The following is a 13539-nucleotide window of genomic DNA, read 5'->3' as shown; positions in this document are numbered from 1 at the left end:
TCAGCTGATCCCTGAACACTGACTACATTTAAGCATGAAGAATTTAATTTGTAAGGCAGAACAACCACACAACTGGACCAACTCAAGAGCTGGGAGCAGTGTCCATTTCTTGCCACTGCTGTCCTCCTAAAGGATGCTGGAAACCAATATTTGACATTTATATATATATAAAAATATATATAACATTTGGGCTGCTAAATCAGGAATTTGAGGGATCACATTAAAACACGCAGTCCTTATTCTGTCCTTCCATCAAATATTTCATATTGGGATACCTGGCAAAAAGCATTTCAGCTATTTCCTGGGAGGCCACTGTTGTATTATGATCTATATTCTAAGTCTTCAGCTGCACAGATGTACTGGGCAAGGTGAAGTAAACCATCACAAGACTCTCCACCATTATTTTAAAATACTAGCAGCCTTATAAAAGACAGCTTACGCTCTATACTACCACTTCCCTTTTCTCTTCTGTGATCTGGCCTGATGGACCCAAACACTTGCTGAGCTGTCCAGCCATTCTGCTGACATGTGCTTAACAGGCAGGAGATGTTTAATAATGTAATACAACTTGACAGCACAGCATCCCAAGAACAGGGAAAAATGAAGACAACCAACCTGTTTGACAAGGATTGCTAGTGTAGCAAAATTGGCTACACAGATTTTTCTTATTCTTGGAAAAAAAAAATGTTTCAAACCAAGAGACCTCAGCACAAGAACAATCCAGGTAAATGTTTGGTAGTCCCTGAAATCTTCAAGAACATACACACTTGTGGAGCCCTAGCTCATACTGAAACCAGTAACAAAAAGGTATTAAAATGTCTTCAGCAGTCCCTTATTTGAAAATGTCTTAAAGAGAGATTTACTGAGCTTTTTCCACAGTTAGACAGCAAGTTCCAATAAGTTATTCTACTTTTTTTCTTTTTAAAACAGAAGACGAGTCCTCACAAGATGTCTCAAAAACCTGCATTACGAATGAAACAACTTATAAAATAGATTATAATGCATTAAGCACTACTGCTGTAAGTACAATCCTGCTGCAGCATTGCTACATCAAACTGCCAAAAAAATCCAGAGACTAAATCCAAAAAGGCCTTGAGAAATCAGGGAATGTGAATGAGCACCATTAAATGGATACATAATTCTTAATCTGTGCAAGAAAACTGATGTTTTCTGTCTTGTCACTGCCAGAAAAAAAAAAAAGTTAATGATGCATTTGAATTCTAAATCATGCCCATCAGACAACTTTTCATAATTATTTTATTCTCCTAGTTCTCCCATTTTTAAGTAGGATGTGAAATTCCATGAAAAGACAAGATTCTGCTAAAGGCCAGAAAAGCCCTTCCTCCTTGGTAATTAAAGTTACCAAGTGATTTTATTGATTTCGCAAAACCAAAGCTAATTTGGGGCATGCGACTTATTTTTAAGTCTAAACAGACAAGGTGACCTTGAGGACCTTTCCAACTTCATCTTCTGTGATTATCATTCTATCATTATCAAAGTAATGCTCTTATTAAGATGCTTTTCCCACTCTAAACACTGAATTACAAAGAGGTTCTTGTTGGTCTTACTTATATAGGATTTCTAAATGACAAAAATGTCAAATCAGATTAAACAAGCTGGTGGGATCAGAGAGTGTCATAATTTCAAGTCTGCTGGCACATCTTGGTCCAGAAGGACAGCAGGTTATGGCTAATAAGGGTCTATTTTCTCCCATTACCCTTGCAAGGAAATATTGGCAGATAAGCATAGTGACATGGAACATACCATGCTTCTCTGAAACAGCAATGCCAATATATAGCCTAGAAGCTGGTGGTTAACTGGGAATTTTGAGACTTAAAAATAATTAATATTTATCCACAACCAGACATCAATAGATGTACTGAAACATCTGGATGTGGAATTTGTTCAGTTAAAACTGATGGAACTGAAAAGAAAGAATAATGAACAGAAAGTGATCACTTAATGAAGGATGAAGTCAAGTACTTCAACAATACACTTATAATGGTAGATCCTCATCTTATACAAAGAAGGTTCAAGTTGCAAAGGCAAGAAATCATATGGGACATGAAAACTGACTGTCATTTATTACACTCTGTAGACATTTCACAGGGCATCTCACCAACTATAGTGAACCACTGTCTACAGTTAGGTAGGTTCTCCAAGCTGCTAAGAGTCAGTTGTGATTGAGCTAAAACTTTGACCTTCAAGTGGTTGATATATACTTTGGTTAAGGCTCTTTTTGCTCTCTAGAGATCAAGTTATACAGGAAGCTAACCAGAATAAAGCACTATAAATCCTGACTAGAACAGCTGCTTCTCTGAATTCCTGATTCTGTCTATATTTAACCAAGATCATGACAAGAAAGAGAGAAAATGGCTTCAGCATTAAGTTCTCCAAATGAAATAATCTACTAACTCAAGACACTTGACTGTCAAGTAACAGTTTTAAGGTTTAGAAAATGTTATCAGTAAGCCAGCCTGTGCTCTACAGGATGAGACTCCCACCCACAGGATAATGACCTTAAGCGTTGAGCCTCTATGAGCAGCGAAAAGATTCTCATCATCACATGTTCAACTAGACCAATCTAGGTACACAGGAGGACAAGTTTTAAAACAGAATATGTAATGTGTGCCTTCTAATGAAATTACTTTCTGATACTCCAAACCCACAAACAATAATCTAGGACATGACCTGGAATGTCTTCTACAAAGAACTATAGCCCAATTGTAGCAAGACTCTCCATCTCTCAATATGCCTGCCTCAGTTTCTCTCTCTGATTTGACTGCTTTTTTGTCTCTCAATTTTGCAGGCTCAGGCCCAGAGTGTAAAGATTCCCATGAGAAAGGAAGGTGCCTAGCAAGCTCTGACCTGGTAACAACCCTGAAAGGTACAAACAGAGGCCAAGCTGATGTTCATAACACCAGCTGCTCTCCAGTGTTGAAGAACACAGAGCCCAGCCCAGCCACAACTAGGCCCAAAATGGAGATAAACTAAGAATTAACAGATAAACAAAAGAGTTTGCTTGGTGAGAAGAGGGCCTTCTTGGATTTTTCCATAGTTCTCCTTTTGTTCTCCAATGAGAGATTCTGGAGTTATGGCTAAATAGGTAAATTACAACAGTCAATCTACTTTATTCTGTAAGAGCCTGGCCCCATCTCTGATTTGGAGACTTCCCATTCGCTTTCCCAGGAAGTGTGCTGTACCTTCTCCTCTCCAGCAGGGACAACTGCCAGAGAGATTAATTCTTAAGAATTAAGACCCACACAGGAACACCCAGCTGCAGCTGAGTGTGAGAGATATTAACTCCCTTGCTGTCTTTATTAGTTAACATTAAGCAATCTTTCATCATTATGTTTTACATTTTATGATTCTAGAATCCTTTCAAAGTCCATAATTAATGTTGTAGGCCTAGTATAAAACTTAGCAATAAGTAAGTTGCCAACATTTTAATGGTTAACCATTATTGTCTGATCTAACTCCTTCTAGTACATTTTGTTGTTAAGATACCTTTTGCATTCTAACCTCAATTCCTCTTTTGATCTCCCAATTTCCACACAATTTGACTGTGCTTGTGCCTTCTACTTCAAAACAGTTAAGACCCCAGTGTTATTTGCAGTAAATCTTTTTTCTGTGCATATACGTCTTGACTGCTATCTCGCTCCATTCGGGACACCAATCCTGATGATTCCAGAGTAACAGACTGAAGAGGGGCTGCCAAATCTTGCACAGGTTGTCAGAAACTAAACCCAGTGCTACCCTACAAAACAAGCTCCTCAGACACCAGGATACCACAGGATATCCAGGTACAGGATACCACATGAGACTTAGAACGTGTAATGTAACAGCTGGATCCCATGTTAAAAACCTCGTGTAAAAGTTGCCCTGATACTGAGGAAAGCTACACGCCAGGGTCCACACAGACTTAGGCCTGTGGATCTCAAACCATTAAGGAGAGTTGAATGTTTAAAGAATTAAAATATCAGATCCCCCCTGGTTTCCCGTTCCAATGTCAGAAACGTCAGAGCTTGCTTAGACCAAAACGAATGGTGATGTTCTAGGTCCCTCCAACACTACGTGTAACCTCCAACGCCAGTCAGTGCACTGACACCAAAGATGCTCTAGGAAGAAGGCATGAACTGCGTGATGGCTTATTAATTGTCTCCTGATACTGATGATGTCTGTGCTAAAGCACTATAGACATAAGCAGATATATTTAGGTAGTGGTCTGCTTAAACTACGACATTCAGAGAGATGTGGGTCATCCCTTCAAACCAAGATAAGAAGGCACCTCTCTACCCTTTGTACATTCCCAGCAGGTACACCTCTTCCCAATAAACTAAATCCAGCAACAGGGAACTATCTCACAGGACTTCTCAAAGAAAGAGCAGCCTCAGATGGCCAGTTCATCAATTATTTGGGTTTCTTTCAGGAGGGTGACTGTGATTCAAAGTTGGTAAGAAATTAAATGGGCTACCTATGGACAATCTGTTGTCCTTGAGCAGCATGGGGATTTGCGACCTGAACTAACAGGCTCAGCTCTATCCCGGGTTGTTCTTCTGCCTTTGCGTTGGAAGCTGACTGTTCCAAGGTGAAGGCTAAGAAACTTGACTTCTTCAGTCTGAAAGTTCTTCAAAAGGAGCCTTTGGTCAGTTTCAACAGGAACCCATGGAGTCATAATTAAATAATTTCCACTAATCACATCTCTCAGATCTTGAAAGCAGAAAAGAAGGCCACTATTTAGCTATTGCTATTTACAGGGAATGCCAAGATTATCATCATACCCAAGAAAAGGGGAAACATTTTGAAGCTTACAGCATTTTAAAAAAAAAACTATTACTTCAAACCCAAGAGGTCAGGTTCAGCAAATTACTCTCCACATGACTGTAATCTGCTGGTCACAGTATAAGGAACAAAGAAAGGCTCCATTAGGAAGTACAGTGCCTGGCTTTCCGTCTTGAGGACAGCACGGTACTTGGTCCAGACTATGATGCTGCAATGACATGGTTTGATCTGGGGAATTGGTGAACTGGGCTAGCAAATCTAAAGCAACCTAGCTGTGAGGGGTAGGTAGGGCTTTGGGTGTGGGCAGTGGAAACTATTTCACTGTGATTCCACCTGCAACTGACCAAATCTTGTTTCAGAGAAACTTGACAACTACTGGAACAAGAAAAAACAGGTCAGATATTTCAACAGAAGTATGTTGTATGACAAGAAAATATTGGTCCTTCTACAGAGGAAGGTAAGCCAGGTGCCACGGGAAGCATTTGCTTTAACAGTGAGAGTTAAGTGGTACTTTAAGGCACTGAGATCCCCGTCACATTGTTGAGGAATGCTCAGTTTTAGGTTCCTGTAAGGATTTTCTCCTGTATTACCCTGCTTTGATAGAAGTAATATGACATTACTGAGAACAGGCCCCATTCTCAAGCTGGGTTCCTGGGTTCCTGCCTTCCTTAAGGGAGTGGAACTTCTCCCTTATGAGCAAAGGCTGAGAGAGCTGGGTCTCTTTAGTTTGGAGAAAAGGAGACTGAGGGGTGACCTCATCAATGTTTACAAATACGTAAAGGGTGAGTGTCAAGAAGATGGAGTTAAGCTTTTTTCAGTGATGACCAGTGATAGGACAAGGAGTAATGGACACAAATTGGAGCATAGGAGGTTTAAGGTGAATATCAGAAATTTTTTTTTTACTGTGAGTGACAGAGCGCTGGAACAGGCTGCCCAGAGAGGTTGTGGAGTCTTCTTCACTGGAGACATTCAAAACCCACCTGGATGCATTCCTGTGTGATGTGCTCTAGATGACCCTGCTCTGGCAGGGGGGTTGGACTAGATGATCTTTCGAGGTCCCTTCCAACCCCTAGGATTCTATGATTCTATGATTCCTCCCAAAGGTCTGTGATGCCAAGGGTTAAAGGGCTGCCTTACAATAAGAGGTAAAAACTTGTTCTTCTCAATCTGCCCTAGAACAATGTAAAAGGTGAGCTGAAATAATTATTTTTTTATTTTATTTGTAGACCACCATTCAAAGTAAAAAAACATTAAAACACACTAATTTCTGTATTATTTAATACTAACAAAATAAATAATGACACTTAAAACACAATCATATAAGGTTAAAAAAAAAATAGTGCAGGTTCAGCCTTGTCTAACAAGTGCAAAAATTACTTTGAACATAACAAATTGGAGGAAACTTTGGAGCAAAGCAAAATAAAATACAGCTCTTCAAAGCAGCATTGATTGTGGATCAAAGGGAAAGGCCATCCCAAGGCACAATCTTTCTGCATATCTGAAATAGAATTAACTCAGAAAAAATATGGAAATAATAGCAGGTCTCTGTTAAGCCAACAACAAAGAAAACCTTAATGCCGTAAAACAAAGTTATGTCAAATCTCCAATTTTTAAAGACACACGAAGCTCCTTTCATACCATGCTTTAAAACATTATTTATAGTAACAAAAGCAAAGACTTAGGATAAAAGTCAAAGGGATTATCATCAATGGTCTAGCAACATAGACGTTTCCCTTCCAATTTTTTGTCTTTTATTTGTGGTCTTCAAATATGAAGACGTAACACAAAAATACTCCCATACCACTATACCATCTGTTTCAACTACACTATCTTAGCAGACCAGACAAACCAACAATCAGCCTTTGGACGGCCAGCCACATTAAACAGTAAAATGCAAGGTAACAATTCCAACAGGATTTTGTTGCTTTTCATGGGTTTTTTTTTTTAGCATTGGTTTCCTTATTTAATCAGTATAATTTTATTAAAGTTTACAGGACCAAGAGAACAACTCTTAATTAAGAGCTGGAGCCTGTCAGGGGACTAGTGCAAGAAATTCAAGAATTAAGGTATGAATACTACTCGCCCAATATGCACATGTCACCTGAACCATGAGGACTGTTCATAGCACTGTAAAGCATATAGTCTTCAGTAACATAAGAAAACCTTTCTTTCAGAACAGAATTTGGCAAAAAAAAAGCAAAAATAGTGGAGAGGAGATCCAACACATGAATAACCCAACAAGTACTTCTGCTCTCATTCCTGGAATTTTCTTCTGCTTTACTGTCAACTAGGTAGAGACTTAACTGAACTACGTTTCAAAACACCACTTACAGGAAAGAGACCAATAATACCTGCCTAGCGGATGAGGGAAAGGCTGTGGATGTTGCCTATCTGGACTTCCATAATGCCTTTGACACTGAGTCCCACAGCATTCTGATGGAAAAACCGGCTGCTCATGACTTGGACAGGCATGCTCTCTGTTGGATAAAACACTGGCTGGACAGCTGGGCCCAAAGAGTGGCGGTGAATGGAGCTAAATCCAGCTGGTGGCAGGTCACAAGTGGTGTTCTGCAGGGCTCCAATGTTGGGACCGTTTCTGTTTAACACCTTTATCAGGGACCTTGATGAGGAGACAGAATGCACCCTCAGGAAGTTTGCAGATGACACCAAACCGGGAGGGAGTGTTGATCTGCTTGAGGAGAGGGAGGTTCTACAGAGGGACTTAGACAGACTGGATGGATGGGCTGAGGCTAGTAGTATGAGCTTCAACAAGGCCAACTGCCAGATCCTGCACTGGGGCCACAACAACCCCATGCAACACTACAGGCTGCGGCAAGAGTAGCTGGGAAGCTACCCAGTGGAGAAGGACCCTGGGGTTCTAACTGATAGGCAGCTGAATATGAGCCAGCAGTGTGCCCAGGTGGCCAAGAAGGCCAATGGCATCCTGGTCTGTATTAGAAACAGGGTGGCAAGCAGGTCTAGGGAAGTGATACTCCCCCTGTACTTGATGAGGCCACACCTCGAATACTGTGTCATTTTTAGGCACCTCAATACAAGAAAGACATCGAGGTGCTGGAGGGTTTCTAGAGATGGGCAGCAAAGCTGATGAAGGGCCTTGAGAACAAGTCTTATGAGGAGTGGCTGAGGGAACTTGGGCTATTTAGTCTGAAGTAAAGGAGACTGAGGGGAGACCTCATTGGCCTCTTCAACTACCTGAAAGGACATTGTAGATAGGTAGGTGCTGGTCTCTTTTCACAGGTAAATAGGACAAGAGGAAATGGCCTAAAGCTACACCAGAAGTTTAGGCTCAACATTAGGAACTTTTTTTTCTCTGAAAGGGAATGGGCTGCCCAGAGGTAGCTGAGTCACTATCCCTGGATGTCTTTAAAGGTCTTCTAGATGTGGTGCTTGGGGATATGGTTTAGGGGTGAACACAGTAGAGTAGGGTTAAAGGTTGGACTTGATGATCTTAAAGGTCTTTTCCAACGTAAATGATTCTATGATTCTTTGAATAAGGGAAAGCTATTAATAAAAATAGTCCTTTATAAAGTGCTACCATAAACTACCACCCTTCATAGGCAGATATTCTATGCTTCTTAAATATGATGAGCTCTGCATCCCTGAAGTGAGCAGCCTCTTCTCATTTTGTTTAGGACTCTTCAACATTTCTATATAAAACAAAAATCAAAGGATCATATCTGACAGTCAAACGATAAAAGTTGGATCACTATTACCTACTTAAAACTTTTAACAGGTCTGTGTGGCAGAGTATCCTTGGACATGTTTTGTCCTCAATATTTTTCATTTAGCCTTTTTTTTAGCATTAAATTATTAAGAGGCAGAATTCACTATTTCAGGACTTCCGGCAACTGCTTAAGAGTCATTGTGAGTTTCAGAACTGCCGTAACTAAACAAATAAGAGTTTTGTCAACTGAAAGGAAACACTAAAAATTGGTTAAAGTACGCAAGTGTTTAACCTTTCTACGCGATTTTTATGAGTTCCATATATAATCAGAAAACAACAATATGGTTTAATCAAATGAGGATCAACTGAAAGACAGAGCACGTTTCTCCTCCTTGCTTTAAATATTTTCTTTTGTTCTCATTCTTTTAAGTGTTCTATCTTAGTCTATCAGGCACAAAAAGGAGAAAATTCATACGGAGCTAATGCCCAGGTTGTGCATTTGCATTGCAATAATGAGTTGACATACAGGTCTAGATCAAAGATACGTCTTTTGGCGGGTTGTAAAGACAGGCTGCAATTTTGTCCATAACAATGCATGTTCAACAAAATGGGTTCTGTAACATGAACTGTTAGTGGTATGCCACCATTCCACTGTTTCTGCACATGCGTTCATTTCTCAGGAATGCTTGTAAGCTGGGCTATGCCTTGCCCTAAGATAAGCAGACTTGTACGAGGAAAAAAGCAGTATGTCACCCACAGAAAGATTAAACTCTCTGCAGGAGACTTCTTCCACAAAACGTAAGTTCCAACACAGGGCACACCAGCAGCTCCTGTTTTACTGATTGTATCACATATGCAGTATTTACAGCAAGCACTGAATATAATGGGAGTTCTTTCCTGCTTGTGTTTTAAAAATTAAGGGAACAGCTTAAAAAAACCACAACACTGCATCGCAGGAACTTAAGTTTTCCAACATCCTTTAATCAAATACCAAGAAACAGCAAATGCATCACTGACTGTCAATTTTGAAGCCTAACCACTTAGACTTACACATTACAATGCATTTAAAGACTGTCATGTAATACATTTTTCTAAAGTACTTCTGCTTCTTGCTTTGTGAATGTGGGAAGTGGAGAGCTGTGTAATGATTTCAGGCTCCAGTCCAGTTCTTGTATTTCTTTTTATCCAGAACTATTACATGGTGCATTATGACTTTCAATATAGATTGAATATAGAGACATGACCATATCCGTTTCTCCCATAATTACTGTGAGAGAAACAGTATTAGAGAGTGAATGAGGCAAAAGTGTAGCCACAGAAGAAAGATGATTTTATGACTATGAAACAGAACCACTACTGAGACGCTATTGGTACTGCAACTGCCTCTCCCACAGATTTCCTTCACAGCTTAGAGTAAGGTATTTAATCTTTCCATGCCTCACTCTGCATGGGTAAAGCAGAGGTCAAAATACTTAACTTCACAGGCATGTTGTAAGTATAGAAATATTTTAGTTTTTGGAAAGCTACTGGGTGTTGCCAATAATAGCTATCTATGTATTATTGAAACCTAAAAAATATATAATAGCACTGAATGTGAAAGGTGTATAAAAGATGAAGCATAGCACCTCACATCAAAGAAAATAAAACAAAAAATCAGCAGCTCTAGTGAGCGAACTTAAAAGTATTTTGGAAACCAGCATGCGAGTACATCTTTTAAAGTCTAGATTGCAATACAAGGATGTGGACAACAGAGTGAAAAAGCAATGCCAGCAACATTACCTCTTTCATTTCAATACTTTTAGCACTTCACTTTGAAAGCCCTATATTGTTGTAATGTAAGGACTTTTGCAGAAAATTCAACACATAAAAATCCATACATTTTCTCTATGTATTAATTCAACCTCTTGTTCCTAAAAATAATTCAGCAGAGTACAATTTTACAACATATTGATTTAGGTAACTCATGAGTCGTTTTTTTGTGAGTGGGTATCAATCACTTCATTGTTTATGTGTCGTTGGAAAGAAATTGATTTAATCAAACCTTGCAGTAATACATTATTGATGTATCCCAAGAAAACGAAGGCATAATGAACCATCAGGGTCCTAACATAAAAACACGGTTAGGAGTGGCAATTTTGGCTTCAGTCTTTCACTATGATTTGCAAACATCTGTCACTATACAAGAAAACCCCACTGCAAGACTGTAGTTGGTCTGAGCAGCACTACATATTATCCGCTTTATAGACCTGGGACAAGTTGTCCATAACTTGGCAACCCCAGAGGCTGGACAAAACCACACTGTGGACTTTGTGTAACTCCACCACTTACATACTGCAGTGTATCATTTTTACTCAATTTTAGCAAATCATTACCCTTTCGGGGGGAGTGTAAACTGGTATGACATCATGAAAATAAGCAAGTCTTAGCCCTTCTCCTCAGCACTGGCTCAGCCTTTGTTCTCCAAAGGCTTTAAACTTTTCCATATATTGGACCACATGGGAATAGCAGTTTTACTTGATACACAATAAAATGTCTTTATGCGCATTTGTCAAATCAAATACAGCTTATAGTGGCAACTGCAGCAGCAACTTGAAAAAGTTAAAATAGCATGTGATGTATTTTATAGACTTTTGCATAAATATTGCCAGCTTAAACCATGGAGAAACTGTAGCAACACCCACTGCCAAAATTATTTTGGCTGAGATGAGTCTTTTACTGCAGTTAAACTTTTGTTAAAATGATGAGAAATAAGAGAAGACAGTAGTGACACTGTATCACAACATCTTCACTAAAGCCGCATTGTTACAAAATGTTGTAAGATGCACAATAAGCCATATCAGAATTTACCACTGACCAAGCATACGAGAATATCTCAGTACAGCTTACAGAGACATCTATAGGTAGTGTCTTCCTAATACCTTATATTTATTTATGTAGGAGAGGCTGAACTTTCTATGTAGCAATTCATATAACATGGTAAAAACATTTTTACAAGCAATGTGCTTCACAACCAAACAAATAACAGCAGTAAGATACCAATGCCCATTACCAAACACAGATGCACCATGATCACAGACACGTTACTTAAGCAATTAATTCTGTTTCAGTGATGGATAAAAGTTAGTGTAGATACAAAAAGCAATACAACCAGCAGCCTGTCTTTCTAGCTTTGTCATCTTTCTACGCAGTTAACTGAAGCTGAACCAGACCCAACTTTGCATTAAGACACACATACAAACGTGGAAAACCGCACACGCTGTATTGTGCTTAACTGTTTGTTGTAAGATTCCTAGAATGGACGGAACCCACACATGCTCTGAAACTGAAAAGCAACACAAACGATGTGCTCCATTACACTTAGCAAACAGTCATACAGAAAAATGGCAACAGATACAGTAGGGTAAGGGAGACAGTTTCTTAATGAAGTGGGAATGGAGTAGGTCTCCAGAGCCACAGAGTCGTTCCAGAAGTGGGTTTGATTGTCCTGGATACTTCCCTGCTCAGTGGGGGAAGTAGAGAGGGTGAGTGAAGGGAAATCTCAGGGCAGACTTCTCTCTAACGTCCTCGCCCCTCACCCCAGTCCTCCTGCCCGCACTAAAGGGACGAAAAGGCAACTCCCGGACATTTCACTTTCCTCTAGAATTAAAACGAGGGATTTTCTTGGGATATCTGATGCACGAACTTGCAGAGACGGAAACAATCCCAGGGTTACACACACGCATGCAAAAGAAGAAAAGAATAGGCATTTCCTCACACATACACCGAAGAAGGGACGTAGCTATTTCTCCTCTCCAGGCGGGGACGGGAGGAGAGCAGAGAGAGGGCCTCCCGTACCGCCAGGCTCGGAGCGGGCCGCCCCGGCCCCGCCGAGGGGAGGCTCCCCCGCACCGACACCCCGCACACGGAGGCACGCCCGAGCTCTCCTCACGCTGGGGGCACCCCGGCCTCTCCCGGCACACCCCAACTCACGCACAAGCTCCCTCGCACACTCCCTCCCTCCAACCCCCTCCGACGCACTGGCACCCTCCCTCTCTCACACACACGCACACACTCCCGCACGGGCGCTCCCTCACACTCACCGACACTCCCTCACACATCACGCTCCCTCACACACACACACACACACACCCGCGCTCTCCGTCACTCTCACACAGAGTCCCTCACACACACCCGCTCCCGAAGTCTGTACACACACACACACACACATATATATATATATATGTGCACACGCGCTCACACTCGTCCTTTCTCTCTCCCCTTCCCTCCCTCCCCCCCGCTCTCCCTCCCCTCACACGCACGCTCGCCCCAGCGGCCCCAGTCGCCGGCAACAAAGCGGCGGGCAGCGCGCCGGGCTGGCGGCGGCGGGACGCGCGCACAGACACACACACGCACACGCACACACACACACACGCGCGCACACACGCACACACACACAACGCTGCCGCGGCACCTACCAGGCGGGCAGCCTCGGCCCAGGTGCGGTCCTTCTTCTTCCTCTTGTCTTTCATGTTTGCATCTCATTGAGGTGGTTCGGGGGGGCGGGGGAGGGGGGGGGAGGGCGGACCGGGGGTTGGGGGTGGGGGGGGCGGCCCGGAGGGGTTCCGCACGGACAATGATACGGTGACACCGAGCTCTGGAGCCCCCGGGGCGGGAGGGGCGGGGGCGGAGGAGGAGGAGGAGGAGGAGGAGGAGGAGGAGGAGGAGGAGGAGGAGGAGGAGGAGGAGGAGGGGAGAGGGGCCGGGCGGGCTGGGCTCCCGGCGGCGGCGGCACAGCTGACAGCTTGAGGGATGCTCCGCTGCGCTCACAACAATGCGCTGTGACGTCACGCGGGGGAATGGCGCCCGCACCGAACATCCCCGCGGCGGCGGCGGCGGCGGCGGCCGCTCGGGCGCGCGCCCGCCCGCCGCCAAGCCTCGCGAGAGCCGCCGCGCGCCGCTCTCCCCGCGGGCCGGGGGCGGCGGGAGGGGAGGGGAGGGGGCCGCGCGGCGGGACTACAGCTCCCGTGGTGCAGCGCGGCGGGCGGCGCGGCGGGACTACAGCTCCCGTGGTGCAGCGCGGCGGGCGGCGCGCC

The 13539-nt window shown here is 42.8% G+C and overlaps 1 protein-coding gene across 1 annotated transcript in view; it reads right to left on the bottom strand.

Moving 5' to 3' along the window:
- Positions 1-13000, bottom strand: part of ASXL3 (ASXL transcriptional regulator 3) — a 135490-nt gene extending 122490 nt beyond the window's left edge. The window contains exon 1 of the mRNA XM_051611836.1: positions 12922-13000. Coding sequence (XP_051467796.1) covers positions 12922-12975 — 54 coding nt within the window. The 5' untranslated portion in view covers positions 12976-13000. The remainder of the gene's footprint in view (positions 1-12921) is intronic.
- Between the last annotated feature and the right edge of the window lie 539 nt (positions 13001-13539).

The sequence above is a fragment of the Apus apus genome, chromosome 2 (genome assembly GCF_020740795.1).
Source record: "Apus apus isolate bApuApu2 chromosome 2, bApuApu2.pri.cur, whole genome shotgun sequence".
NCBI classification, from domain to species: Eukaryota; Metazoa; Chordata; class Aves; order Apodiformes; family Apodidae; genus Apus; species Apus apus.
This window is presented reverse-complemented; position numbering and strand designations above follow the sequence as displayed.